The following is a 26,975-nucleotide window of genomic DNA, read 5'->3' as shown; positions in this document are numbered from 1 at the left end:
TGAGCCACCTGTGCCATGACAAGCAGGGCCCCCTGCCACAGCACAACACCCAGTATGTGCTGTTCCTCCCCAGCACCCAGGAGACCCAGAGCCCCCTCTGAGCACCCAGGGATGCGCTAGCACAGGAGGGTGAGGGTAGCAGGGCACCCCTGAGCACCACAGACAGGATGGCCACAGGGGGGCCAGAGTACCCAGGCACTGCAGGGGGCCACTGTGGGAATTGCTGGGCTATAAATCTCCTTGCTGGGCCCCCCCGTGGCAGAGCAGCTCACGATATTTATGTTGGGGATTTATCTGCAATGCAGTTTAATATTCCCGGACCTTTGCCTGTGTGTTCGAATGCATGGCTTCCTCCTCGTGCCACCCCTGCCACCCCCGTGCCCACCGTGTCTCACCCAGAGCCTTTCAGGCTCTGTCTCCTGCCCTCCTTCAGTCTGTCCCGCTGCACCCACTCTGGCAGAACAGGGCCGGGTCTGCCAGGGTGCCCGGGCAGGGAGGGGGTGCCGGGATGCTCCTGGCACAGGCCGTCGGCTGTGCCCACCCGTGCCCCTCCGGGGTGTCCGGCTGCCGGGGGATGGCGGCAGGGTCCCCGCACGGGGAGTGCCAGGCGGACTGGCACTGCCAGCCCTGTGCCAGCCCCGCCCCGGGGTAAAGGGGCTCAGGGACACCCCTGTCCTACCTCCCCGCCGGCGAGGATGAGGTAAGGCTGGCGGGTGGCACAGGGCTGCTTCTTTTGCATAATAATCTCGTTAATGGAGCCTGGCCTGCGGGAGAGCCGGGCTGGAGACACCACCCCCTCCCCGCCCCGCCGCCTCCCTCCGGCCCCGCCGCTCCGCCAGCCGCGGCGCGGGGCGCGGAGCGGAGCGCGGGGCGCGCAGCCGGACGGGTGGCGCGGGGTTGGCCAGCCCCCGGCAGCCTCCTGACACCCCCTGAGAGAGCCGGTGAGCACCCCCAGGGCCCCCCGAGCATCCCGGACGGCGTCCCCGAGCATCCCGGCAGCGTCGCCACAGCATCCCGGGAGCATCCTCCAAGTATCTCGGTGAGCAAACCACGAGCGACCCCCGAGCACCCGCGTACTTCCCGGGCAGCAGAACGAAGATCATCCCCCCACCATCCCTCGAGTACCTCGGTGAGCACCCCGCGAGCAGCCCGGGGAGCACTCCCAGAGAATCCCCCGAATATCCCGGGCATCATTCCGGGGAGCACGTCCCGAGCATCCCTCGAGCAACCCTCGAGCATGGCCCCGAGCACCAAAGGCATCATCCCGGTCGGCATCTCCCTAGCACCTCCCGAGCATTTCCCTGCCATCCCGGCAAGCACCTTCCCGAACATACTGGGCAGGCGGCATCCTCCGAGCATCGCGGGCAGCATTCCCGGGGAACCCCCGAGCATCCCCTGAGCATCTCGGGCAGCGCACTGAGCAGCATCCCTCGAGCTTCCTGGGCAGCCCCCTGCCCCCCCCCATGCTTTGCCATGCCGGCTGCCGTCCCCGCTAACTTTCCGACGGCAGCAGCTCCCTGGCATGGGCACTGCTGGGCTGCTGCGCCGGGGCACAACTTTGCCCAAGTTGCAGAAGGACGGGGCACGGGGGAGCCCTGCTGTGGGGATGCTGGCCACCTCTCGAGCAGCTTTTTGTCCCCAACCCGTCCTCCCCCACCTGCAAATCTGGATACCATTCTTCACCAAGCAAGAAGCAGGGTTTCCTTTTGAAGACCCCCCCCACACCCATCTGTGTCCCCACCCTCCTTTCCCCATGGGCAGACCTCCTCCTCCCCAGCGTGTCACCCTGACAGACACCCCTGCCTGTCGTGCACCACCCAGTGAAGAGGGGTTGGGTGGATGGTGCTGGTGATTGTGGGGGAATGCTGTGGTGTGTCTACGGGGTGCAGGGTTCCCCCCAGACTGGAATTAACTTTGTTCACACATCACGCACCGTGCCACAATTTGACACAATGCAATGCAACACGGCGCAGCACCACCCTGCACAGCACAATGCAACGCCGCCCGCCACGGCGCAGCACCACCCGTGCAACCCAGCGCGGGACCACTCAACCTGACCCAGCCCACGGCTCCCCTCACAAACCTCCCCAAAGCCTCTCTTCCCCAGGCTGCTCACCCCATCCATACCCCACCCAGAGAGACTGGCGGTCCTCTGCTCCCCCTTGTTGGGAAGGGTTCTCATTGTGCTGAGTTTGGGTTCATGGAACACCTTAGACATCCACCCAGCATGGGTGCACTGTGTGGGTGTGGGGGTCTGAGATTAGCTGTGCCAGAGACTGAAATGTGCCATCATGCAGGTGTCCTGCATGCAGGTGACCTGCCCTGTCACCAAAGGACCTGGCAGAGGGGACAGCCATGGGGTAGAAGTGCTACCAAGCTCCTGGCACTACGGACAATCTCAGTGCCAGCAGTGGGGCACACATGGGGATGGATATACAGGCAGCAATGACGACAAGAAGTAACCCCCCCGCCCTTGCTCCTCCCTATCCCCCCCCAATCCATCTCCTCTACCTTTTCCAGGAGCTTCCTTACTTACCCGGACATCACCATTTCCCAGTGGCAGGCACAGCTCCGGCATGAACTGTGGGCTGCCTGAGCCTACCCTCCGCCTGCCCTGAGCCCCCTGCACCAGTGCTGCTGGCAGGGAGCCCCATCCCCGGCCATGGAGAAGACCTACTCGCTGACAGCGCACTACGATGAGTTTCAGGAGGTGAAATACGTGAGCAAGTACCAGAGCGGGACGCTGCCCAACGGCTTCGCCCTCCAGCTGGGCGCAGGGGCCAAGAAGCGCCGAGGGGGGCTGCCCCGCTGGAGCCGCCGGGAGGTCTGCCTGCTCTCAGGGCTGGTCTTTGCCGCGGGGCTCTGCGTCATCTTGACGTGCATGTTGGTCCTCAAGTACCTGGCGACCGAAGGGGACAGCTACTGCCTGGAGGGGTGCCAGGAGAAGAAGGCCTTCCTGCGGGCATCCCGCTTCCTAAGTGCCAACATGGATGCTACCATCGACCCTTGCCAGGACTTCTACTCGTTCGCCTGTGGCGGCTGGCTCCGGCGGCACGGCATCCCCGAGGACAAGCTGGTGTACGGCACCATCGGGGCCATCGCCGAACAGAACGAGGCCAAGCTGCGGGCGCTGCTGAGCCGCCCCGTGCGGCGCCGAGCCCGCGCCTCGGCAGAGAGGAAGGTCAAGGAGTTTTTCCGCTCGTGCCTGGACCGGGCTGAGATCGATCGGCTCGGGCCCCGGCCCATGCTGGAGGTCATCGGGGAGTGCGGTGGCTGGGACGCCCCTCCGGAGCGCAGGGACATCAACGAGCTGCTCTACAAGACACAGGGCGTCTACAGCGCTGCCGTGCTCTTCTCCCTCACCGTCAGCCTGGACGAGAGGAACACTTCCCGCTACGTCATCCGGGTGAGGGCACCGTGCCCCTGCGGCTGCCCCTGCCCCAGGCACCCAGCAGTGCCGCTGACACCTGCCTGGGGTCACTGTCCTTGCTGCAGAGGCACCGAGTGCCTGCGCAGGGTCTGGGCTTGGCTACAGCAGTGGCTGGGGTGGGGACCCCTCCTGTCCCTGGGGACCCTCCTGTCTTTCCAGCATGGGACCCCTGTGTCAGGCTACCCTGGGCTGAGGGTGGGACCTCCAGGACAGGACTGGGGACACGGGCAGAAGGATGCACCGAGTGAGGCAGTGCCACCTGCCTGGGTGCTGAGGACAGCCCAGAGGGCACCAGGGTCTGCAGAGTCCTGGCAGCCAAGCCCTCACCTTGGCATTGTGGCTGCCCCAGACAGAGGCAGGGGGATGTCCACCAACCCCCCAGCACTGTGCCAGGGCATTTTCCCATGGCTTTCCCAGTCTTTCCCACCCCTGTCAGACCATGTCATTCACCCTGAGATGCCACCAGAGTACAGGGGGCTTTATCTGACTGGCCGAGTCTCTTGGTGGCTGTGGGGGTGCAGTGGTGGGCATGGAGGGAGCGCAGCAATGGCACAGCAGGGATGCCGTGGTGGGCTCGGTGATGGGCACGGAGGCGGGCATAGCAGGGGAAGGGTGGGCACGGGGGGCGCGTAGGGGGAAGAGGTGGTGGTGATGGCGAGGGCACTGTGGGGACACAGTGGTGGAGCCGAGCCGCCCCGTTCCCTGTGAGATGGTGAGGCTGTGGGATGTGAGCGTGAGTGGGTGTGCGGGGCAGGGCGGCTCGCTGCCGGCTCCGGGCCGCGCCTGTGTAACACTAGAGGGAGCGTCGGTCACAGGGAAAGGATGGGCGGGCTGAGCGGGACCGGGAGTGCACGGGGTGGGACACCGGGGGCGAGGGGGGGAGATGGGTGTGACAGCCAGGGCTAAGGGTCAGGGTTTGGGGTGTCGGGGGGGTGTGATTGGGGTGGGTGTGAGTGGACAGGGTGTATGGGGGCTGGGGTGTGTGTGAGGGCTGCAGGTTTCAGCACCCGTCCAGGAAAGCAAAGGGGGCAGAGAGGATGAGGGAGATGGGGGAGGAAGGCTGGAGGTGCCCGTGGCTGTGCGGGCAGCACTGCGGCTGTGTGAGTGGAGGGGGGCTGGTGCAGGGAGTTGTGGGGAGCTGAGCCAGAGAGAGAGGAGAGGGTGCGCGTGTGTGTGTGTGCATCGAGCAGGGGTGAAATGGAAAAATGTTCCCATGTAGGCATGTGAGCATCCATAGGTGTGTGTCCAGAGGGTTGAGTTACCTGTGTGCTTGTGTGTGTGTGTGAGTGTGCAGGTACGTGCAAGTGTGCTCAGGTGTGTGTTTGGTTGGAGGCTGTGCCTGTGGTTGCAGCACAGCAGGGCTGTGTGAAGAGTGAGGGTGTCCATGCAGCTCACCATGCAGGCTGCAGCACAGCAGTGGGGCTGCTCTGGGGCAGGTGGGGGACACCAGGGAGCAGGGATGGGGCAGAGAGTGGTGTCAGCATAGGGCAGGCTGGGAGGCAGCCCATGTGCCAGTCAGGCCATGGAGCAGGGGCCTGCTCTGTGCCCAGCACTCCCAGCCTGTTGCATGCTGCCTGCTGCAGCTCCAGCAGCCTCCAGCAGGAGGGAAACTGAGGCAGTGACCTGCCCATTCCTGGCGCTGCTCCAGCACACTGGCATCCTTGGCACCAGGGACACCAGGGCCACTCTGCGATATGGGGAAGGTGAGGGGTGCCTGGCCCAGCACAGGGCCCTCCCTCTGCTCACCCAGTGCCCATCTCTTGTCCCAGATCGACCAGGACGGGCTGACCCTGCCCGAACGGACCCTCTACCTGGGGCAGGATGAGGAGAGTGAGAAGGTGAGGGGGGCACAACGCGTCCTTGGGGACAGCAGGAGAAGGAGCAGCAGCCAGCAGGACTGGCAGACAGAGGGCACCCAGTGCCAGCAGTGCTGGGGACTGGGGTGCCACAGGATAGTGGGGGGTGGCCCTGAGCATCCCTTCCCTCTGAACAGATCCTGGCTGCATACCGAGTGTTCATGGAGCGACTGCTCACCCTCCTCGGGGCTGAGAATGTGGAGCAGAAAGCCCAGGAGATCCTGCAGCTGGAGCAGCATCTCGCCAATGTGAGAGGGATACATGCCATGAACCTCGGGGTGCCCTTGTCCAGCCCTTGGGCATCCCAGTCATAGATTATGGGGGACATCCATATCTGCTTCTGAGCAATCTCATTCCAATCCCTCCATGGGGACTTGCACTCCCAGCCCTTGGGGACCTTCAGACCTAGAACTTGGGGATCTCATTCTCTTGAGGAGCTCACGGCAGAGCTTCAGCACCCAGTCCCACATCCTGAGAACCCTCATTCCCAGCCCTTGGGGTAACCACTCCAGCCCAGCATCTACTCATTGTGAGGCCACTCTGGGCCCTTGTTGACTCTATATACAGGTCTTGGGGACCTTACTCTGGACCTTGGAGGGACGTGTGTGCCCATTCCTCAGATAACCCAGTTCCTTGGGACCTTCTGACCAGCCCTCAGGGTCCCACTGGCAGCAGAGGGTTCCTGGGGCAGGGAGTGGGAAGTATGTGGGTCAGTACCCACATTAGAGATGCCCTAGAGTTGCCCAGTCATGTGCCCCATCCCAGTGTACTATTGCTGTGTCACGCTCAAGGCGGGCAGTGGGATGGTGACAGCCATGCCCACCCTGTGCAGATCACGGTGTCCGAGTATGACGACGTGCGCAGGGATGTTGGCAGCACGTACCACAAAGTGACCCTGGCTGAGCTGCAGCGCATCACTCCCACCGTGAGTGCCCTGGTGCCAGCCTGTCCCCCACCTGCCTGTGCACCACACTTGTCCCTGTCCCCCTGCTCCATGCCCTCAATGCCCACCACCTGTCTCAGTTAAATCCACTTGAGGATAATGAACTCCTCTGGTGGGAGGCTGGAAAGGCTGGAGGGGGTCCCCTCCAGGGTGGCATGGAGTGGGGGTCCCCATGCCCCCCTGACAGTGCCTGCCCTGGCAGCTCAAGTGGAAGCGCTTGCTGGATCGCATCTTCCATGACAACTTCTCGGAGCAGGAGGAGGTGGTGCTGCTGGCCACCGACTACATGCACAAGGTGTCCAACCTCATCCGTGTGACACCCAGCAGGTGAGGGGGGCTGGCACCTCCTGTGCCCCTGGCACCTTTCCCGGCCTGGCAGGGGAGACAGGACAGCTGTGCCTGGAACCTCCCACCATCACCCTCCTCCTGGTGCGGGAAGGCCGGGCTGGGCACAGGAAATCTGGGAAAGCTTGTGGGAAAGGCGCTGTTGTGAGCCCCACAGCATCCTGGCCGTGCCTGGACACCTGCTGAGCCACCCATGCCAGAGGTCACCAGATTCATGGCACGTCAGGGAGGGACGTGGTGCCAGCCTGTCCCTGTGCCCCACCAGCCATGGCCCCCTGTGTCTCCGAGCAGAGGTGTCCCCGAGCAGCAGTGTCCCCATCCTGGCACATGCTCCCACCCTCCCTGTGCCTGGGGACATGCTGAGGGCTGCCCCTGTCCCTGTCCCAGGATCCTTCACAACTACATGCTGTGGCGCATCGTGGTGGTGCTGAGCGAGCACCTCTCCACCCCCTTCCGCGATGCCATCCACGAGCTCTCCAAGGAGATGGAGGGCAATGAGAAGCAGCTGGAGCCGGGTAAGATCTGCCTGAGCCAGGCCAACAAGCACTTTGGAATGGCCCTGGGAGCTCTCTTCGTTGAGGAGCACTTCTCCTCTGCCAGCAAAGCCAAGGTAGGTGATGCTGCCTATGGGCAGGAAGACACCCTGATCTCCCATCACCTTGCCAGAGTGCCTACTGCCCCCACCAAGGGCTGTCTGGCCAGTGGTGGATGGTGGGGATGCTGTGCCAGCACCATGGTGACCCACCATAGGTGCAGCAGCTGGTGGAGGACATCAAATACATCCTCGACCAGCGCCTGGATGAGCTGGATTGGATGGATGAGGAGACACGGAGAGCAGCCAGGGCCAAGGTAGTGGCCCCTAGCATGCACTTGTGTCTTTGGCCCCATCACCAGCACTGGGGCACATGGCATAGGGGCCTGAACCCACCACTGATTTTGCCCACAGCTCCGGTATATGATGGTGATGATTGGGTACCCTGATTTCCTCCTGAAGCCAGAGGCCATCGACAAGGAATATGAGGCAAGGGATAGCCCAGGAGCATGTGAGGACATGGGCACATGGTGAGGGAAGATGGTCCCCACATCTGCATCAGGCCATCTCAAAACAAGCCCCCTCCTGGTGCTCACTGCTGGCAGGGTGCCCCACACTGGCAGTGCCATACAGTCCCTGGGGTCTGGGATGGTGTCTCCTTCCCCACATCGCAGCTCCCAGAGCTCAGCCCCATCCTTGGCAAGGGCTGGGGGTGCCAGTGTGGCCCAGGGACCTCCCGGAGCTGGCAGAGAAGCAGCTGCCCCCATGGGCACACAGCATGGGACATGAGAACACACTTGTGACACTTCCACACAGTCACCAAGGCTCACAGGGGTGGGAGGACACCACAGGTCTGCCCTCCACACTCTTGGGGCTGGCATCTCCCCTGATGTGGCTGTGTCCCCCCAGTTTGAGGTGGATGAGAAGACTTACTTCAAGAACATCCTCAACAGCATCGCCTTTGGCATCAGGCTCTCGGTGAAGAAGATCCGGCAGGAGGTGGATAAGTCCGCGTGGGTATCCCCTTGTCCTGGGGGGACATGGAGGGGCCCAGCATGGTGCCACCAGTGTCCCCTGCCCCATGCCCGGATGCAGCCCACAGGCTGTAGGCAGAAGGGCACAGGGATGCCAGGAGTGCCCCCCTGTTCCCCAGCTGTGCAGAGGGATGGCACTTCCATGTCCCTCGGTGTTGTGCAGCCCAGCACTGCTGTCTCTCCTTGCAGGTGGCTGCTGCCTCCCCAGGCACTGAACGCCTACTACCTGCCCAACAAGAACCAGATGGGTGAGCACTGTCTGCCCCCAGGGGGGAGCAGGGAGGATCTGGGATGGGGACAAGGCCCAGGGTCCCGTGGTGCTGGGTGATGGCTGTGGGTGGGTACAGGGCAGGGTGACACCAACTGCAATGTTCTCCTGTGTCCCCAGTGTTCCCTGCTGGCATCCTGCAGCCCACGCTCTACGACCCCGAGTTCCCGCAGTGAGTGTGGGGCTGGGGGATGGCTGGGGGTTGCCATGTCATGGGGTCACCCCCATCCCTGCCAGCACCGTGCTCTCCACCCTCTCACCTCTGTTCCCCATCCAACAGGTCACTGAACTATGGTGGGATTGGCACCATCATTGGGCACGAGCTGACCCATGGCTACGATGACTGGGGTGAGTGTCCCTCTTGTATCCTGCCCGGATGTGAGGATGGGCTGGGGCAGCCAGGCAGGACGCCTGGGTCCCTTGGGATTCCTGGAGGTGGCGGTTGCCTCGGCAGGGGGACAGTATGACCGGCATGGGAACCTGGTGCACTGGTGGACGGAGCGGTCATACAGCAAATTCCTGAAGAAAGCGCAGTGCATCGTCAACCTCTACGACAACTTCACCGTCTACAACCAGAGGGTGAGACCCCCTTTCCTGCCAGGCAATGCCCAGCAGGGCACAGCTGCTCCATGGAGAGGTCCCTGCTGCCCCATCACTTAGGGCTGGGCGCCTGCAGGAGAACTGACTCTGCCCTGCCCAGCCCTGAGACCAGCAATTCATCACACCTTATCCTGGAAGTTCCTCAGGGCACTGGGGCGTCCCCATCCCCTCGGTGCCAGCATGGGGATGGGGACACTTCTGTTCATGCTGTCACTTCTGTCTTGGCAGGTGAATGGCAAACACACACTGGGGGAGAACATCGCTGACATGGGGGGGCTCAAACTCGCCTATTACGTGAGTGTCCCCCCACCCTGGGTGTCACAGCCATGGGCAGCTGCTTATGCCAGTCCCGTTGAGGCGGAGGAGATGCCCAAAACGTCCTTACTCCCTGCAGCAAGGGAGTGGTCAGGATCCTGATTGCTGCTTGCTGGGGGTTTGGGGGTGGGTCCAGGGTGGGTTTGGGGGAGTACCCAGGCCATGCTGAGGGCATCCCTTGTTCTCCAGGCCTACCAGAAGTGGGTGAGGGAGCATGGCCCTGAGCATCCCCTGCACCACATGAAATACACACATGACCAGCTCTTCTTCATTGCCTTTGCCCAGGTGAGCCCCTGTCCTCCTCACATGTAACAGCTATTGGGGCAGGAGTTTCACCTTGTGTGGGGCCAGCAGCCCAAGGGGATGGGGAGAGAGCCCTGTGGGACCCAGGACCAATGGCCAGGAGCTGGGCTCAGCTGCATCATCAGGTCCTGGGCTCAGGGTACACAGCTCAGCCCTGAAGGAGCACCCCCAGAGACCCTACAATAACAGACATGACTCCACGCTCTCCCAACCCACCATGTACAGAGGCTCCTGGGAGACCCTACAATAACAAACTCAATCAGGGCACCACTGCCCTCAATCCCTAGCAGCCAGAAGGTCCATGGTGTCCTGGTGGTTGCCAGGACCCAGGGTGCCCCATGTGGTTTGTCCATGGAACCTTTGTCCCCTGCAGAACTGGTGCATCAAGAGGAGATCCCAGTCCATCTACCTGCAGGTGCTCACAGACAAGCACGCCCCAGAGCACTACAGGTACTGGGTGCTCCCAAAGTGGGGGGGCTGGGGGCATGGTGGGTGCCAGCCTTTCCCACAGATGTCAGTGCTGCGCAAAGTGGGATGAGCACCCTTTGGAGTATTGGTGCCAGCAGATCTTGGGTGATATCCCTGGACAGGGGTGGGGTTCTGCTGGGGTGAGCATGTGCTGTGAGTGCGGTGTGAGGCAGCAGTGCAGGGGGTGCCCAGCTCTGAGGTCCTCTCCTCTCCCGGCAGGGTCCTGGGCAGTGTCTCACAGTTCGAGGAGTTTGGACGGGTCTTCCACTGCCCCAAGAACTCACCCATGAACCCAGTGCACAAGTGCTCGGTGTGGTGAGGCTGATCCCCCTTCAGCAGGCTGGGACCCTCCATCCTCTCCCCTGCCCAAGTGACACCTTGTGCCCACTCCCCAACTTCCCATCTCCCTTCCGATTCTCCAGGTAAAGGGGGCACCCTCGGGTGTCACAGGGGGGCACCCCAAAGGCAGGCAGCTGCCATAGGGGTGTAGGCAGCAGAGACACTTGGGTTGGGCAGCTTCCTCCTGCCCATCCCCCTTCCATCCACTGCCCTGTGCAGTGAGGGAGCCTCATTGCCCATGGAGGAACAAGGGCACACCCAGGCACACCTCTACCCACTTTTATGTCCACCCAGCCCAAACCTTGCACCCAGCCCTACCACATCCATCCCAGCATCAGTCAAGGCAGGGGGAGAACTTCACTGTCTCCAAGGGGCTGCCCCATGCCGTAAGTCTCCCCTGCACGGTGCCCTCCCCATGCCAGGCCCCTGTCCATGCACCAGCCCTGCCGAAGTGGGCACAGCGGCGCAGCTGGGCCGGGCGATGCCGGCCTGCTTGGGAGCGCAGGCACACGGACACTGCTGTATTTTCCGCTGCTGTTTCTGGTCAATAAAGCACTGGATATGCTGGGTGGCTGCCAGGGGCCATGGCCAGGGGATGGGAGCAGTGGGCAGCACCCCCTGCCCTGCCCACATGGCACAGGCACCCCCACTCCACGAACACGCCCGTCCCACCAGTGTCACACTGCGTGTTTATTTAACCCCCCAGTGCCCAGGACTCGGTGTCCCCATGGCTGCTGCATCCAGAGCAGGGATGCTTCAGAAAGCTCCCTGCAGGTGCCACACCATGGGGAGGGAGGGGAACGTGAGTGTGTCCCGTGGGGTGCCCTAGGGACACAGGATCAGCGGAAGAGGGGCAGAAGGAGGGCAGGCAGGAGCAGGGCGAGGGGGGTGCCGCGGATGCCGGGGCCAGAGCTCCGCTGGCGGCAGTCGGTGTAGGGCTCGATGCAGGCGGCGTAGGCCATGGCATGGGCTACATAGGTCTGCTCCTGCACCCCGTGGAAGAGGTGGGCCATGGGGCCCTTGGCCAGGATGGCCACATCCTCACCACCATGGGTCTCTGAAGCCAGTGGCACAGCTGCCTGTGGCTGGTAATCGAAGTGCACTGTGGAGAGGAGAGAAGGAGGTGAGGTGGGGCAATGATGGCCCCCAGCCCCACCCCACCACCCAAACCATGGCCTCTGTGTCCTCACTGGCTGTTTCTGGGTCCACGTTAGGCCGTACACCGCCTGGGTATCCTGGCCCATTCCCATAGAGGATTGATGTGTAGTTCTTCCCATCAGTAGTTTTCTTTTGGCCCAGAGCTGGGGAAGGGGCAATGGAGGAGGAGGATGAGGAGGAGAAGGATGAGGAGGATCAGCCAAGGAACACCCATATCATCCCTCAGCCACAGTCAGGGTGGCACAGGGCTGGCTGTACCCAGGACAGGGCAGAGCCCCACCGAAGATGGAGGAGCCGCGCAGGGTGTAGCCCCCAAAGGCGAAGACGTGTGAGTGGTCAGCGGTGATGACGGTGAGGGTGTCAGACTCGTCTGTCATGGTGCCCGCCCGCTCGATGGCGCAGTCAAACTCCACCGCCTCCGTCAGTGCCTTATGGGCTGCACCATCATGGTGGCCGTGGTCAATTCTGCCACCTGCAGATGGACACCCATGGTGGGCTGGGGACCCCTACCCCCATCCTACAGCCCCCTCTCACTGGCCCTGGGGGCATGAGCCCCAACTTATCTTCCACAAAGAGGTAGAAGCCTTTGGGGTTCCTGCTCAGGACGGTGATGGCTGCCTCTGTCATCTCGGTGAGTGAGGGGTCCAGGGTGGTGTTACGCACCAGGTTGTACTTTGTGTCCACGGGTTCAAAGAGACCTGTGAGGGAATGTGTTGGGGACAGCATCAGTGGCTGAGTGTCCCAGCACCTCTTGGGTCCTGGCACAGGGGTCATTTGTTACCCATCAAATAATTCACGTTGGGGTTGGCAGCAGCTGCCAGCATCTCCGTCTTGTTCCAGACATAGCGGGCACCCTGTGGGCAAATCCCCAGGGGGGTGAGTGGGTGCCTGTCCCTGTGCCAGGGGCAGTGGGCAGAGGAGCGTCCCTGATGCGTCACGCACCGGCCGTGCCTCCAGCCACATGTTGATGAGGTTGTTGCCATCCTCGCGTATCCCATTCTGGTTGCTGTCGGCGGGGTACTCAGGGTCCGGCGTCCCCACGGGGGTCATGTATTTCCTACCACCACCCAGGATCACCTGCAGGGGACGAGGTGGACAAATGGTGTTAGTGGGGGTGCCCTGAGAGGGGTCTGTCGCTGCAGCCTCTCCTCCCGCGTGTGGCGCTCACGTTGATGTCGACGTTGTGGACCAGCTGCCAGGCGATGTCTTTGCAGCCCTGCTGCCGCGCCTCCTGGGGCATGCTGGCATCCGCGTACCACTCCCGGTTCACCACGTGAGCGTAGGTTCCTGAGGGTGATGCGTGCTGCACCCGCGTCGTGGTCACGATGCCCACTGCCTTCCCTGCCAAACCCCACTCATCAGGCCCGACCAAGGACCCCCAAAGGGTCCCCACCACCGAGGGAAGTCCCCAGTGTGGCACCCCTTGACCCCTTGGAGTCTCCCCAGCCCTGCATCCACCGTTACCAGCTCTGCGGGCTCGCTCCATCACTGAGATCACCTCGTTGCCAAACGTGGTGCTGCACTGTGAGTGGCGGGCGGCCGCGCTCACCCCTATGGTCTGGTAGTTGCCCTTCACCCCGCAGAGATAGGCTGTGGCTGTCCCTGCACTGTCAGGGACCTGCCTGTCCACATTGTAGGTCTGCCAAGGATAGAGGGACTCAGGGCAGGGGTCTCCAGTGGGGTGTCCCCTGAGCACCCCATGCCACAATCATTCACTCACCCAATAAACACATGTGGCATGGGGAGGGACCCCATACACAACACACGTGCAGCTCTGGGCTGCCAGCAGCCCCATGCCTGGGAAAACCTGGCGCCATGCCCAGGATCACCATGGCCCTATGCCCAGCATGCCGGAATTTACCTTAGACAGAGCCACGTAGGGGAAAGCATCCAGAGCAAGTGGGGTCTCAGGGCCGAGCTTCCCCTGCTGCTGCCCCTTAAGGATGCGGGTGGCTGTGATGGTGGGGATCCCGAATCCTGGGCAGAGAGAAGGTCCTGGTCACCCTCTGGACCAGGTGCCCTGCACACATCCCACTCAGCAGAGTACTGGCCATGTCAGCCTGCTTGCTGGGGTGCCAGCTGGACTCACCATCCCCAAGGAAAATGATGAGGTTTTTAGCTTCGTGTATCCTGGGCTGGATATTGAGGGAGGCTTCGATGGCTTCAGCTGCCTGCTTGTACCAGAAGGATGGATTCTCCTCCTCCGCTGGGACAGTGCAAATGCCCATCAGTCCCAGCACAACAGGACCTGCACCCCTGGGGCACCCCTGATGGGTACCCAGAGCCCAGGGATACTTGTTCCCTGCACACTCCCATGCTGGGGCCTCCTCTCACATGGACCAGGTGGTTTGGGGGCTGTTTGGGGTGGGGGGAGACTGTGCAGGCTTGCACTGACTGCCTGGTCCCAGGGCCCTGGGGCAGGGAACAAGGGGGGGACAGCAAAACCAGACATGATGGGGAGTTATCTGGTGAGTGGGACAGAGCCAAATCCATGGTAGGGAGCGGTGATAGAGGATACAGGCGCTTCCCCCAGACCAGCCCCCAGCACAGAAGCAAGTGAAAATCCGGGGGAAAAGTGGTGCCCGAGAAGGGCAGGGGTGACTAAGCCCCATGGATTCCTGTTCAGCTGGGCAGCCCCAGCTCCCCTCCCCAGGCCCTCCTTGTGGCCAGCCAGGCTGACAGCCTGCTTCCCTGGGCACCCACCGCAGCCAGCCGGGCACCCTGCCCCGTCCTTGTCCCCACCTGGAATGACAGCGGTGCCGAACCCTGCGCAGAGGCAGAGGCTGAGGGATGCCAGGAGCTGCATGCTGTGATCTGACAGCCCAACGCTGCTGGCAGTGTCTGTAAATCCAGCAGCTGTGGGAGGGACTTTGGACAGGGGTCAGCCCTAGCAGGGTGTGTGGAGGTGTGTGTCACCACATCTCTGCTGAGTGCAAAGGCCGCGGCCTGGGCTCGTGTCACCTCCTTGGCACAAGGCCCTGTGCCTGCTGGGCACACATGGGCTTGGGGCACAGACAGATGCAGGGACAAGAGGAAGTGCAGTGATAGCATTAAATCCTGCCCTGGGCACCCTGGCTGTGGTGCCAGGCAGGGCAATGCCCTGTCCCAGGCTGCCATGGGCAGCTCTGAGCTGGGATAAGGGTGGGTATGGGGAGCACCTGGGGTCACTCGTGCACCGAGCACCCTGCTCTCTTCCCAGGCTTTCATGGGCAATAAATCCATGGATGTGGACTAAAACTCTGCTCCTTGCTCAGCCCTTGATAGGAATGTACCAACCCTTGTGTACAGTGCTCCAACCAGGAAAAGCTGGGCAGGACATTGTCTCTCCTCACCCACATTTCATCACCTCCTGCACCCCAGTGCCTGCAGTGCTGGTCCCAGGGGAGAGCCAGGAGGCACAGCCAGCTGGGGAGGCAGGCACAGGGCAGCACCTCAGGAGGTGACAGCCACTGTGAGCCTTCACAGGACGGATGGAGACAACCTGTGTTTATTGCATCCCTTGGTCCTGCCCACAGTGGGACTCAGCCAGAGCCTCTCAGCCCCTGCCTGTGAGGGCAGCCATGCAGAGGGCCAGGAGGGCCAGCAGGGGCTGTGGGGAGCACCGTGGGCCATGGGAGGCCCTGCGGGCTGCCCTGCACCCGGGCTCTGTGGCATAGGGCTCGAGGCAGGCAGCGTAGGCCATGGCATGGGCGATGTAGTGCTGCTCCTGCACCCCGTGGAACAGGTGGGCCATGGGGCCCTGGGCCAGCACCACCACGTCTTCCCCACTGTGAGTCTCTGTCTCCAGGGGCACAGCTGCCTGCTGTCTGTAGTCCTTGTCCTCTGCAGGGGAGAGAGGAGAAATGAGGCTGGAGGTCTGGCTCACTGACATGTCACGGGGCTGGGGGACAGCTCCCACCACTCCTGCATCACTGGGATTTCTGCAAGGGGTGTAGGTGGGGTGTGATTGGGGGTAGGTGTGGGATGGGTGTGAGTGGACAGGGTGTATGGGGGCTGGGGTGTGTGTGAGGGCTGCAGGTTTCAGCACCCGTCCAGGAAAGCAAAGGGGGCAGAGAGGATGAGGGAGATGGGGGAGGAAGGCTGGAGGTGCCCGTGGCTGTGCGGGCAGCACTGCGGCTGTGTGAGTGGAGGGGGGCTGGTGCAGGGAGTTGTGGGGAGCTGAGCCAGAGAGAGAGGAGAGGGTGCGCGTGTGTGTGTGTGCATCGAGCAGGGGTGAAATGGAAAAATGTTCCCATGTAGGCATGTGAGCATCCATAGGTGTGTGTCCAGAGGGTTGAGTTACCTGTGTGCTTGTGTGTGTGTGTGAGTGTGCAGGTACGTGCAAGTGTGCTCAGGTGTGTGTTTGGTTGGAGGCTGTGCCTGTGGTTGCAGCACAGCAGGGCTGTGTGAAGAGTGAGGGTGTCCATGCAGCTCACCATGCAGGCTGCAGCACAGCAGTGGGGCTGCTCTGGGGCAGGTGGGGGACACCAGGGAGCAGGGATGGGGCAGAGAGTGGTGTCAGCATAGGGCAGGCTGGGAGGCAGCCCATGTGCCAGTCAGGCCATGGAGCAGGGGCCTGCTCTGTGCCCAGCACTCCCAGCCTGTTGCATGCTGCCTGCTGCAGCTCCAGCAGCCTCCAGCAGGAGGGAAACTGAGGCAGTGACCTGCCCATTCCTGGCGCTGCTCCAGCACACTGGCATCCTTGGCACCAGGGACACCAGGGCCACTCTGCGATATGGGGAAGGTGAGGGGTGCCTGGCCCAGCACAGGGCCCTCCCTCTGCTCACTCAGTGCCCATCTCTTGTCCCAGATCGACCAGGACGGGCTGACCCTGCCCGAACGGACCCTCTACCTGGGGCAGGATGAGGAGAGTGAGAAGGTGAGGGGGGCACAACGCGTCCTTGGGGACAGCAGGAGAAGGAGCAGCAGCCAGCAGGACTGGCAGACAGAGGGCACCCAGTGCCAGCAGTGCTGGGGACTGGGGTGCCACAGGATAGTGGGGGGTGGCCCTGAGCATCCCTTTCTTGCTGCGTGGTGGGAGGCTGGAAAGGCTGGAGGGGGTCCCCTCCAGGGTGGCATGGAGTGGGGGTCCCCATGCCCCCCTGACAGTGCCTGCCCTGGCAGCTCAAGTGGAAGCGCTTGCTGGATCGCATCTTCCATGACAACTTCTCGGAGCAGGAGGAGGTGGTGCTGCTGGCCACCGACTACATGCACAAGGTGTCCAACCTCATCCGTGTGACACCCAGCAGGTGAGGGGGGCTGGCACCTCCTGTGCCCCTGGCACCTTTCCCGGCCTGGCAGGGGAGACAGGACAGCTGTGCCTGGAACCTCCCACCATCACCCTCCTCCTGGTGCGGGAAGGCCGGGCTGGGCACAGGAAATCTGGGAAAGCTTGTGGGAAAGGCGCTGTTGTGAGCCCCACAGCATCCTGGCCGTGCCTGGACACCTGCTGAGCCACCCATGCCAGAGGTCACCAGATTCATGGCACGTCAGGGAGGGACGTGGTGCCAGCCTGTCCCTGTGCCCCACCAGCCATGGCCCCCTGTGTCTCCGAGCAGAGGTGTCCCCGAGCAGCAGTGTCCCCATCCTGGCACATGCTCCCACCCTCCCTGTGCCTGGGGACATGCTGAGGGCCGCCCCTGTCCCTGTCCCAGGATCCTTCACAACTACATGCTGTGGCGCATCGTGGTGGTGCTGAGCGAGCACCTCTCCACCCCCTTCCGCGATGCCATCCACGAGCTCTCCAAGGAGATGGAGGGCAATGAGAAGCAGCTGGAGCTGGGTAAGATCTGCCTGAGCCAGGCCAACAAGCACTTTGGAATGGCCCTGGGAGCTCTCTTTGCTGACATGGGAGGGCTCACACTCACCTACTATGTAAATGTCCCCCCACCCTGGGTGTCACAGCCATGGGCAGCTGCTTATGCCATCCCTGTTGAGGCGGAGGAGATGCCCAAAACGTCCTTACTCCCTGCAGCAAGGGAGTGGTCAGGATCCTGATTGCTGCTTGCTGGGGGTTTGGGGGTGGGTCCAGGGTGGGTTTGGGGGAGTACCCAGGCCATGCTGAGGGCATCCCTTGTTCTCCAGGCCTACCAGAAGTGGGTGAGGGAGCATGGCCCTGAGCATCCCCTGCACCACATGAAATACACACATGACCAGCTCTTCTTCATTGCCTTTGCCCAGGTGAGCCCCTGTCCTCCTCACATGTAACAGCTATTGGGGCAGGAGGGTCACCTTGTATGAGGCCAGTAGCCCAAGGGGATGGGGAGAGAGCCCTGTGGGACCCAGGATCAGTGGCCAGGAGCTGGGCTCAGCTGCATCATCAGGTCCTGGGCTCAGGGTACACAGCTCAGCCCTGAAGCAGCACCCCACACTGTCCTATTGTTCCTGTGGACCCTACAATAATAAATTAGTGTGTCCCTCATGACTTCCAGAGCATCAGAGTGACAAATACATTCAATCCCAAAATTCTAGGAAAAACTGCAGCCTGGCAGCTTACAGTCAAGGCAGGGGCAGGACTTCACTGTCTCCAAGGGGATGCCCCATGCCATAAGTCTCTCCTGCACAGTGCCCTCCCCATGCCAGGCCCCTGTCCATGCACCAGCCCTGCCGAGGTGGGCACAGCGGCGCAGCTGGGCCGGGCAATGCCGGCCTGCTTGGGAGCGCAGGCACACGGACACTGCTGTATTTTCCGCTGCTGTTTCTGGTCAATAAAGCACTGGATATGCTGGGTGGCTGCCAGGGGCCATGGCCAGGGGATGGGAGCAGTGGGCAGCACCCCCTGCCCTGCCCACATGGCACAGGCACCCCCACTCCACGAACACGCCCGTCCCACCAGTGTCACACTGCGTGTTTATTTAACCCCCCAGTGCCCGGGACTCGGTGTCCCCATGGCTGCTGCATCCAGAGCAGGGATGCTTCAGAAAGCTCCCTGCAGGTGCCACACCATGGGGAGGGAGGGGAATGTGAGTGTGTCCCGTGGGGTGCCCTAGGGACACAGGATCAGTGGAAGAGGGGCAGAAGGAGGGCAGGCAGGAGCAGGGCGAGGGGGGTGCCGCGGATGCCGGGGCCAGAGCTCCGCTGGCGACAGTCGGTGTAGGGCTCGATGCAGGCGGCGTAGGCCATGGCATGGGCTACATAGGTCTGCTCCTGCACCCCGTGGAAGAGGTGGGCCATGGGGCCCTTGGCCAGGATGGCCACATCCTCACCACCATGGGTCTCTGAAGCCAGTGGCACAGCTGCCTGTGGCTGGTAATCGAAGTGCACTGTGGAGAGGAGAGAAGGAGGTGAGGTGGGGCAATGATGGCCCCCAGCCCCACCCCACCACCCAAACCATGGCCTCTGTGTCCTCACTGGCTGTTTCTGGGTCCACATTGGGCCGGTCAGGGCCGGGGTATCCTGGCCCATTCCCATAGAGGATTGATGTGTAGTTCTTCCCGTCACTGGCTTTCGTAGGTGCGAGACCTGGAGAAGGCCCAATGGAGGAGAAGGATGAGGAGGATCAGCCAAGGAACACCCATATCATTCCTTAGCCACAGTCAGGGTGGCACAGGGCTGGCTGTACCCAGGACAGGGCAGAGCCCCACCGAAGATGGAGGAGCCGCGCAGGGTGTAGCCCCCGAAGGTGAAGACGTGTGAGTGGTCAGCGGTGATGACGGTGAGGGTGTCAGACTCGTCTGTCATGGTGCCCGCCCGCTCGATGGCGCAGTCAAACTCCACCGCCTCCGTCAGTGCCTTATGGGCTGCACCCTCATGGTGGCCGCGGTCGATTCTGCCACCTGCAGATGGACACCCATGGTGGGCTGGGGATCCCTACCCCCATCCTACAGCCCCCTCTCACTGGCCCTGGGGGCATGAGCCCCAACTTATCTTCCACAAAGAGGTAGAAGCCTTTGGGGTTCCTGCTCAGGACGGTGATGGCTGCCTCTGTCATCTCAGTGAGTGAGGGGTCCAGGGTGGTGTTACGCACCAGGTTGTACTTTGTGTCCACGGGTTCAAAGAGACCTGTGAGGGAATGTGTTGGGGACAGCATCAGTGGCTGAGTGTCCCAGCACCTCTTGGGTCCTGGCACAGGGGTCATTTGTTACCCATCAAATAATTCACGTTGGGGTTGGCAGCAGCTGCCAGCATCTCCGTCTTGTTCCAGACATAGCGGGCACCCTGTGGGCAAATCCCCAGGGGGGTGAGTGGGTGCCTGTCCCTGTGCCAGGGGCAGTGGGCAGAGGAGCGTCCCTGATGCGTCACGCACCGGCCGTGCCTCCAGCCACATGTTGATGAGGTTGTTGCCATCCTCGCGTATCCCATTCTGGTTGCTGTCGGCGGGGTACTCAGGGTCCGGCGTCCCCACGGGGGTCATGTATTTCCGACCACCACCCAGGATCACCTGCAGGGGACGAGGTGGACAAATGGTGTTAGTGGGGGTGCCCTGAGAGGGGTCTGTCGCTGCAGCCTCTCCTCCCGCATGTGGCGCTCACGTTGATGTCGACGTTGTGGACCAGCTGCCAGGCGATGTCTTTGCAGCCCTGCTGCCGCGCCTCCTGGGGCATGCTGGCATCCGCGTACCACTCCCGGTTCACCACGTGAGCGTAGGTTCCCGAGGGTGATGCGTGCTGCACCCGCGTCGTGGTCACGATGCCCACTGCCTTCCCTGCCAAACCCCGCTCATCAGGTCCCACCAAGGACCCCAACAGGGTCCCCACCACCAAGTTATGCCATCCCCACTGTCGGGAAGCCATTGGTGTGGCACCCCTTGTTCCCCCACGCTCCCCTCAGCCCTGCATCCACCGTTACCAGCTCTGCGGGCTCGCTCCATCACTGAGATCACCTCGTTGCCAAACGTGGTGCTGCACTCCCCATACCGGGCGGCCGCGCTCACTCCTATGGTCTTGTAGTTGCCCTTCACCCCGCAGAGATAGGCTGTGGCTGTCCCTGCACTGTCAGGGACATGCCTGTCTACATTGTAGGTCTGCCAAGAATAGTGGACTCAGGGCAGGGGTCTCCAGTGGGGTCTCCATGCAGCAACCCCTGCCACACTCCTTCTCTCATGTATGTTGTGTATGGGGAGGGACCCCATACACAACATACGTGCAGCTCTGGGCTGCCAGGGCTGCACATATGGGATAACCATGGCCCCATGCCCAGGATCGCCACGGCACCTTTCCAGCATGCCGGAATTTACCTTAGAAAGAGCCATGTAAGGGAAAGCATCCAGAGCAAGAGGGGTCTCAGGGCCGAGCTTCCCCTGCTGCTGCCCCTTAAGGATGCGGGTGGCTGTGATGGTGGGGACCCCAAATCCTGGGCAGAGAGAAGGTCCTGGTCACCCTCTGGACCAGGTGCCCTGCACACATCCCACTCAGCAGAGTACTGGCCATGTCAGCCTGCTTGCTGGGGTGCCAGCTGGACTCACCATCCCCAAGGAAAATGATGAGGTTTTTAGCTTCGTGTATCCTGGGCTGGATATTGAAGGAGGCTTTGATGGCTTCAGCTGCCTGCTTGTACCAGAAGGATGGATTCTCCTCCTCCGCTGGGACAGTGCAAACGCCCATCAGTCCCAGCACAACAGGACCTGCACCCCTGGGGCACCCCTGATGGGTACCCAGAGCCCAGGGATACTTGTTCCCTGCACACTCCCATGCTGGGGCCTCCTCTCACATGGACCAGGTGGTTTGGGGGCTGTTTGGGGTGGGGGGAGACTGTGCAGGCTTGCACTGACTGCCTGGTCCCAGGGCCCTGGGGCAGGGAACAAGGGGGGGACAGCAAAACCAGACATGATGGGGAGTTATCTGGTGAGTGGGACAGAGCCAAATCCATGGTAGGGAGCGGTGATAGAGGATACAGGCGCTTCCCCCAGACCAGCCCCCAGCACAGAAGCAAGTGAAAATCCGGGGGAAAAGTGGTGCCCGAGAAGGGCAGGGGTGACTAAGCCCCATGGATTCCTGTTCAGCTGGGCAGCCCCAGCTCCCCTCCCCAGGCCCTCCTTGTGGCCAGCCAGGCTGACAGCCTGCTTCCCTGGGCACCCACCGCAGCCAGCCGGGCACCCTGCCCCGTCCTTGTCCCCACCTGGAATGACAGCGGTGCCGAACCCTGCGCAGAGCCAGAGGCTGAGGGATGCCAGGAGCTGCATGCTGTGATCTGACAGCCCAACGCTGCTGGCAGTGTCTGTAAATCCAGCAGCTGTGGGAGGGACTTTGGACAGGGATCAGCCCTAGCAGGGTGTGTGGAGGTGTGTGTCACCACATCTCTGCTGAGTGCAAAGGCCGCGGCCTGGGCTCGTGTCACCTCCTTGGCACAAGGCCCTGTGCCTGCTGGGCACACATGGGCTTGGGGCACAGACAGATGCAGGGACAAGAGGAAGTGCAGTGATAGCATTAAATCCTGCCCTGGGCACCCTGGCTGTGGTGCCAGGCAGGGCAATGCCCTGTCCCAGGCTGCCATGGGCAGCTCTGAGCTGGGATAAGGGTGGGTATGGGGAGCACCTGGGGTCACTCGTGCACCGAGCACCCTGCTCTCTTCCCAGGCTTTCATGGGCAATAAATCCATGGATGTGGACTAAAACTCTGCTCCTTGCTCAGCCCTTGATAGGAATGTACCAACCCTTGTGTACAGTGCTCCAACCAGGAAAAGCTGGGCAGGACATTGTCTCTCCTCATCCACATTTCATCACCTCCTGCACCCCAGTGCCTGCAGTGCTGGTCCCAGGGGAGAGCCAGGAGGCACAGCCAGCTGGGGAGGCAGGCACAGGGCAGCACCTCAGGAGGTGACAGCCACTGTGAGCCTTCACAGGACGGATGGAGACAACCTGTGTTTATTGCATCCCTTGGTCCTGCCCACAGTGGGACTCAGCCAGAGCCTCTCAGCCCCTGCCTGTGAGGGCAGCCATGCAGAGGGCCAGGAGGGCCAGCAGGGGCTGTGGGGAGCACCGTGGGCCATGGGAGGCCCTGCGGGCTGCCCTGCACCCGGGCTCTGTGGCATAGGGCTCGAGGCAGGCAGCGTAGGCCATGGCATGGGCGATGTAGTGCTGCTCCTGCACCCCGTGGAACAGGTGGGCCATGGGGCCCTGGGCCAGCACCACCACGTCTTCCCCACTGTGAGTCTCTGTCTCCAGGGGCACAGCTGCCTGCTGTCTGTAGTCCTTGTCCTCTGCAGGGGAGAGAGGAGAAATGAGGCTAGGGGTCTGGCTCACTGACATGTCACGGGGCTGGGGGACAGCTCCCACCACTCCTGCATCACTGGGATTTCTGCAGGGGTGACTCCTGAGCCTCACAGTGGTACCAGGACCCGGTGTGCCATCCATGGCCATGCCAGTGGGATACTGTCCCCAGCCACTCTGTGCCTCCACCCAATCCCCAGTAGATTCACTGAGAATCTGTCCCCAGCCACCCCATGGGTCTGCCACATCCCCAGCAGACTGGTACCTGCAGCAGGGAGGCTGGCAGCTGGACGGGCCCCATCACGGATGCTGTAGCCAGGACCATTGCCATAGAGGATGCTGGTGTAGGCTCGCTTGTCCTTGGCTTTCCTGGGGGCCAGCCCTTGCATAGGGAAAGGCATTGTCACCCCCTGTCCCAGCTGGGTTCCCCTCCCCAGCTCCCTGCCTGGGCAAGCTCAGCCTCCCTTGGGAGCAACAGGGTGAGGTGGAAAGAGGGATGCTCACTGCCCCTCTCCAGGACCCACCAAAGATGGAGTTGCCCCGTGGTGTGCTGCCCCCAAAAGTGAAGACATGGGAGTGATCGGCCGTCACCACGGTCAGGGTGTCAGCAGGGGAAGTGAGCTCTCCTGCCCGTGCCACCGCCCGGTCCAGCATCACGGCCTCCATCAGCGCCTGCTTGGCTCGGCCACTGTGGTGGCCATGGTCGATTCTGCCACCTGCACGGGGAATGTGGCTGTCACCCTCTCCCTGGTCCCCTTGCATGGCCACCTACTCCCAGTTACATCCCACCTCAGCCCCAGCCACATTGCCCGCCTGGAGTTACTCATCTTCCACAAAGAGGAAGAAGCCCTTGGGGTTCCTGCGCAGGATGCGGATGGCCTTCTCCATCATCTCCACAATGGAGGGGTCTGTGGATGTGTTGCGGTTCAGCTCATACTTCATGTCCTTGGGCTCAAAGAGGCCTGGGGGAGGAGGGTGACGGGGTCCATGCTGGGGCTGCTTTGTGCCTCTGCTGGCATGTCCAGAGAGGGGAGGAGGAAGCATTGCCACTGGTGCAGCCAGTGATGCTCCTACCCATAAGGTGGCTCACAGAGTCATCTTTGACAGCATCCAGGCCCTTCTTGTCCCAGACATAGCGGGCACCCTGCCAGCGAGAGCAGAACCAGTGCCAATGACACACACCCTGTGCCCGGGTTCCCTCTCCTCTCCTCCACACACTACCTGCTTGGCCCTCAGCCACTCAGCAATCAAGTCCCGGCCGTCCTTCCTGGTGCCATTTTGGTCCGGGTCCTCTGGATACTCGGGGTCCGGAGTCTGCCTGGGGGTCATGTACATCCTCCCGCCGCCCAGGATCACCTGCCGGGGAGCTCAGCAGACCCTCCCAGTGTTCCACAGCCCCCCCTCCCGCTCCCGCTCCCCAGCTCACGTTGATGTCAGTGTTGTGCACCAGCTGGTAGGCAATGTCCTTGCAGCCTTCCTGCAGGGCCTCCTTGGGCATGTTGGCGTCAGCGTACCAGCTCCGGCTGGCTGAGTGCGCGTACGCTGCCCCGGGGGACGCGTGCTGCACCCGCGTGGTCGTCACGATGCCCACAGACTTGCCTGCAGCGTGGCCAAGGGTTTACAGGGAGCCCATCCAGCCCTGCATGGCACTGGATGGCTGTGCCTGGCTTTCCAACAGGGTTTCCTGCTGCCCCATACCCGCCAGCCTGGCCCGGTGCAAGACGGAGTCCACCTCGTTGCCAAAGGTGGTGTGGCATTTTCCATAGACGGCTGCCCCGCTCAGGCCCAGAGTCTTGGCGTTGGCCTTCACCCCACAGAGGTAGGCGGTGCCCGTGCCAGCGCTGTCGGGCACCTGCCGGTCGATGGTGTAGGTCTGGAAGCAAGATGGGTGCAGTGGGGTTTCAAGCAGGGGCAGCAGGAGTGTCCCCCCAGCCCTGCCCCACTCACCTTGGCCAGGGCCATGTGGGGAAAGGTCTCCATGGCCAAGACGCTCTCCTCGCCCGAGCCACCGGCCAGCTGCCCCTTGTAGATCCGAGCTGCTGACATGGTGGACAGCCCCATGCCTGTGGCCATATCTGAGTCACTGGGGGGCAGGGGGCCAGACCAGGGACAGCCCTGCCCTCCCCAGGCACTGCCCAAGGGCTCGCCCCAGCCCCATCTTCTCATCAGCCACATCCCCTGGCTGTTGGGGAGCTGCAGGGCCTGGCAGTGACCTGGGGCACTCACCGTCACCCATGAAGAGGATGATGTTTTTGGCCCGCTGTGCTGCAGGCTGCAAGGCCAGGGCCAACTCCAGCCTCCTCCTGGCACCTTTATTCCAGTAGCCCGGGGTCTTCTCAGCATCTGGAGGTGAGAGCAGAGCTGGGAGCCTCCAGGTGCACCCCTGGGGGTCCAGCATGCCCATCTCTACCCGAGGTGAATTTAGCTGCTATAAGCCCCCCCATGGAGGACCAGGAAGCCCCAGGAGATCAGCATGGTCTTTTTCAGATCAGCATTGCTCAGAAACCACCTGTAGAAGGGAAACTGAGGCACAGTTTGGCAGGGAAGTCCCCTGTACCTCTTGGCAGAGTGGATGAGGAGCCTGAGGATCAGCCACAGCGAGTGTGCAATGGCTGGGTAACCATGGCTGGCTGTGGCTATTGGGCCACTTTATCCAAAGTCAGGAATGGGGGTTGGGAGCAGCAGGGATGGGGTGGGGGGACAGGGCCTGCTCTGGGGGGAAGCTGAGACCAACCCATTCAAAGGTTGTGGTCTCAGAGCACCCTGAGGTGGCTGTGAGGGTTCCCATTTGCTGGCATCCCAAAGGGAGGTGACATGGTCCCTGGAGATCCCCAAAGAAGTGACACCAGCCCCGACATCCCCCACCAGAGGGTCTTACCCCACTCTCCCACACGTCCCCTGTCACCAGAGGCTGCAGCGGTGAGCTGGGCGAGGAGGCAGAGGAACAGGCAGGTTCCAGAGGAAAGCAGGCCGTGCCATGTTGCCCGCCCCGGCTCCTCCTGGAATGCTGCCTTAGTCCAGGCCCAGGGACAGCCCTTTATGGCTCTTCCCTGTCCCGTGAGACAGACGATGGGCTGATAACATTCACCGACTATCTCCCAGCCCTCCCAGGGCCCTCCCAATGCCACCGCCCCACCCTGGGGCCATCCCTGCCCCCACCAGCAAGGCAGGAACTCCAGCCTGAGGACCAAGGCACCTCTGGGCCCCAGCTCCCAATGGGGGTGACTGCCTGTGGGCTCCTGGGGAGTGGGAGGGAGAGCACAGGGCAAAGGGCTGTTTTTGCAGACAGGCTGAGCTGGGCTAGGCTGGATTTGCCTGGTTTCTCCTGAGACAAACCCGAGGAGGGGGACACTGGGCTGAGGGGTAGGGAGTGGACATATTGGCTTTGGTGTCAGTGTCCTCTGGTCCTCGATCCCAGCAGAGTCACACGCTGCCTACCAGCTCTTGGGACAGCTGGTGCCTGACATGCTGGGTGCCCTGGGGCAGCCCATGCCAGCACACTGCACAGCAGGGTACCTGCTGTGGGCAGGAACAGCCCCTGTCACCAGCATCACGCGACATCCACCCGTGATTGCACCAGGCCATCTGGAAGGACTCTGCATGAGCACAAGTCCTGGGGACTACAGGTGTCATTGATGGCTTCACCAGCTCCTAGGAAGTGTGCTGTGCCCAGCCCTGATTCCCCATCCTGACCCAGGTAGTTGAGGTTTGGCCAGCTCCTGGCTCCTGCAGATGGATCATGTGCTGGTGCTGGCCATGGCTGTCATCACTGATGGGGCAGAGGGATGCAGGGCTCTCTCTCTGCCTGGCACAATGGATCCATTCCTTCTTGCCAGATGTCAATCCCTTCACCAGCCACTGCTTGTGATGATGTGAAGGCTGCCAGAGCAGCCCACACCCCCAACACATCCTCAGAGTGTGGGTGGGGGACATGGGGACAGAGAGCAGGCAGAGGTGGCTGGAGATAGCAGAGGTCAGTTGGTCAGTGAGGCACTGGATGCAAGGACATGGTGCCACAGGGTCCCTGAGCAGGGTTAGGCTGGAGGCCAAGGTGTGAGGGACTGGAGCAGACACACAGGGACTCCTGGTGAAGTCAGAGGAACTGAGGGAATACCTGCAGGATCAGGAGCTGGGAACACCTGCCCTGATCTCACATCTTCTGGCCAAGCATATCTGAGGCTGGGTCAGGCAGTGAGGCCAAATTCCATAATGCCTGGGAAGTGGCAGGCATGGGAAGGCAGGGGGCTGCCCAGAGGTGA

The 26,975-nt window shown here is 62.3% G+C and overlaps 4 protein-coding genes across 5 annotated transcripts; 1 reads left to right on the top strand and 3 right to left on the bottom strand.

The window, feature by feature from the left end:
- The first annotated feature begins 851 nt into the window (after positions 1-851).
- Positions 852-11,104, top strand: ECEL1 (endothelin converting enzyme like 1). 2 transcript variants are annotated; one of them, XM_036389216.1, is made up of 18 exons: positions 852-1,039; positions 2,521-3,406; positions 5,200-5,268; positions 5,424-5,534; positions 6,119-6,211; positions 6,432-6,556; positions 6,962-7,184; positions 7,325-7,423; positions 7,521-7,595; positions 8,016-8,119; positions 8,330-8,388; positions 8,529-8,580; positions 8,689-8,756; positions 8,863-8,987; positions 9,237-9,302; positions 9,513-9,608; positions 10,000-10,076; positions 10,314-11,104. In XM_036389216.1, exons 2-18 carry the CDS (start codon positions 2,663-2,665, stop codon positions 10,411-10,413), a joined length of 2,286 nt encoding a protein of 761 aa, XP_036245109.1. In that variant the 5' UTR covers positions 852-1,039; positions 2,521-2,662; the 3' UTR covers positions 10,414-11,104. The 2 variants fall into 2 exon arrangements, with proteins under 2 accessions (XP_036245109.1, XP_036245110.1); XM_036389217.1 differs by having other exon boundaries at positions 852-1,129.
- A 44-nt stretch (positions 11,105-11,148) lies between these two features.
- LOC118690304 (intestinal-type alkaline phosphatase-like) lies at positions 11,149-13,913 on the bottom strand. Its single transcript, XM_036389125.2, has 10 exons — positions 13,681-13,913; positions 13,453-13,568; positions 13,056-13,230; positions 12,760-12,932; positions 12,534-12,668; positions 12,373-12,445; positions 12,157-12,289; positions 11,872-12,065; positions 11,624-11,734; positions 11,149-11,535 (listed from the first exon to the last, which is right to left on the bottom strand). The coding sequence occupies exons 1-10, from the start codon at positions 13,817-13,819 to the stop codon at positions 11,273-11,275; spliced, it is 1,512 nt and encodes a 503-aa protein (XP_036245018.2). The 5' UTR covers positions 13,820-13,913; the 3' UTR covers positions 11,149-11,272.
- Positions 13,914-18,387: 4,474 nt separating this feature from the next.
- LOC118690303 (intestinal-type alkaline phosphatase-like) lies at positions 18,388-23,428 on the bottom strand. Its single transcript, XM_054515933.1, has 12 exons — positions 23,241-23,428; positions 22,982-23,098; positions 20,974-22,706; positions 20,746-20,861; positions 20,358-20,532; positions 20,042-20,214; positions 19,816-19,950; positions 19,655-19,727; positions 19,439-19,571; positions 19,154-19,347; positions 18,921-19,031; positions 18,388-18,832 (listed from the first exon to the last, which is right to left on the bottom strand). Exons 3-12 carry the CDS (start codon positions 21,110-21,112, stop codon positions 18,570-18,572), a joined length of 1,512 nt encoding a protein of 503 aa, XP_054371908.1. The 5' UTR covers positions 21,113-22,706; positions 22,982-23,098; positions 23,241-23,428; the 3' UTR covers positions 18,388-18,569.
- Positions 23,429-23,535: 107 nt separating this feature from the next.
- LOC118690173 (intestinal-type alkaline phosphatase 1-like) lies at positions 23,536-24,695 on the bottom strand. The gene is made up of 6 exons (XM_054515924.1): positions 24,664-24,695; positions 24,415-24,589; positions 24,143-24,315; positions 23,899-24,072; positions 23,791-23,860; positions 23,536-23,678 (listed from the first exon to the last, which is right to left on the bottom strand). Exons 1-6 carry the CDS (start codon positions 24,676-24,678, stop codon positions 23,536-23,538), a joined length of 750 nt encoding a protein of 249 aa, XP_054371899.1. The 5' UTR covers positions 24,679-24,695.
- Positions 24,696-26,975: the final 2,280 nt, after the last annotated feature.

This window comes from Molothrus ater, chromosome 10, assembly GCF_012460135.2.
Source record: "Molothrus ater isolate BHLD 08-10-18 breed brown headed cowbird chromosome 10, BPBGC_Mater_1.1, whole genome shotgun sequence".
NCBI lineage: Eukaryota > Metazoa > Chordata > Aves > Passeriformes > Icteridae > Molothrus > Molothrus ater.
The sequence above is the reverse complement of the archived record's forward strand: the minus strand, read 5'-3'. Positions and strand labels throughout refer to the sequence as shown.

Coding starts and splice junctions, on each gene's coding strand:
- LOC118690173 (XM_054515924.1), bottom strand. Junction 24,316..24,414: donor GCACCGGGCCAGGCTGGCGG/GTATGGGGCAGC, acceptor GCCACGCTGCAG/GCAAGTCTGTGGGCATCGTG. Junction 23,679..23,790: donor CTCTGTGAGCCACCTTATGG/GTAGGAGCATCA, acceptor CTCCTCCCCCAG/GCCTCTTTGAGCCCAAGGAC.
- LOC118690303 (XM_054515933.1), bottom strand. CDS start 21,112: ATGGGCGTTTGCACTGTCCCAGCGGAGGAGGAGAATCCATCCTTCTGG. Junction 19,951..20,041: donor TCCACAACGTCGACATCAAC/GTGAGCGCCACA, acceptor CGTCCCCTGCAG/GTGATCCTGGGTGGTGGTCG. Junction 18,833..18,920: donor TGTGGACCCAGAAACAGCCA/GTGAGGACACAG, acceptor TCCTCTCCACAG/TGCACTTCGATTACCAGCCA.
- LOC118690304 (XM_036389125.2), bottom strand. CDS start 13,819: ATGGGCATTTGCACTGTCCCAGCGGAGGAGGAGAATCCATCCTTCTGG. Junction 12,933..13,055: donor GGAGCGAGCCCGCAGAGCTG/GTAACGGTGGAT, acceptor GGGGTTTGGCAG/GGAAGGCAGTGGGCATCGTG. Junction 11,536..11,623: donor CGTGGACCCAGAAACAGCCA/GTGAGGACACAG, acceptor TCCTCTCCACAG/TGCACTTCGATTACCAGCCA.
- ECEL1 (XM_036389216.1), top strand. CDS start 2,663: ATGGAGAAGACCTACTCGCTGACAGCGCACTACGATGAGTTTCAGGAG. Junction 3,407..5,199: donor CTTCCCGCTACGTCATCCGG/GTGAGGGCACCG, acceptor CTCTTGTCCCAG/ATCGACCAGGACGGGCTGAC. Junction 8,389..8,528: donor GCCCAACAAGAACCAGATGG/GTGAGCACTGTC, acceptor CTGTGTCCCCAG/TGTTCCCTGCTGGCATCCTG.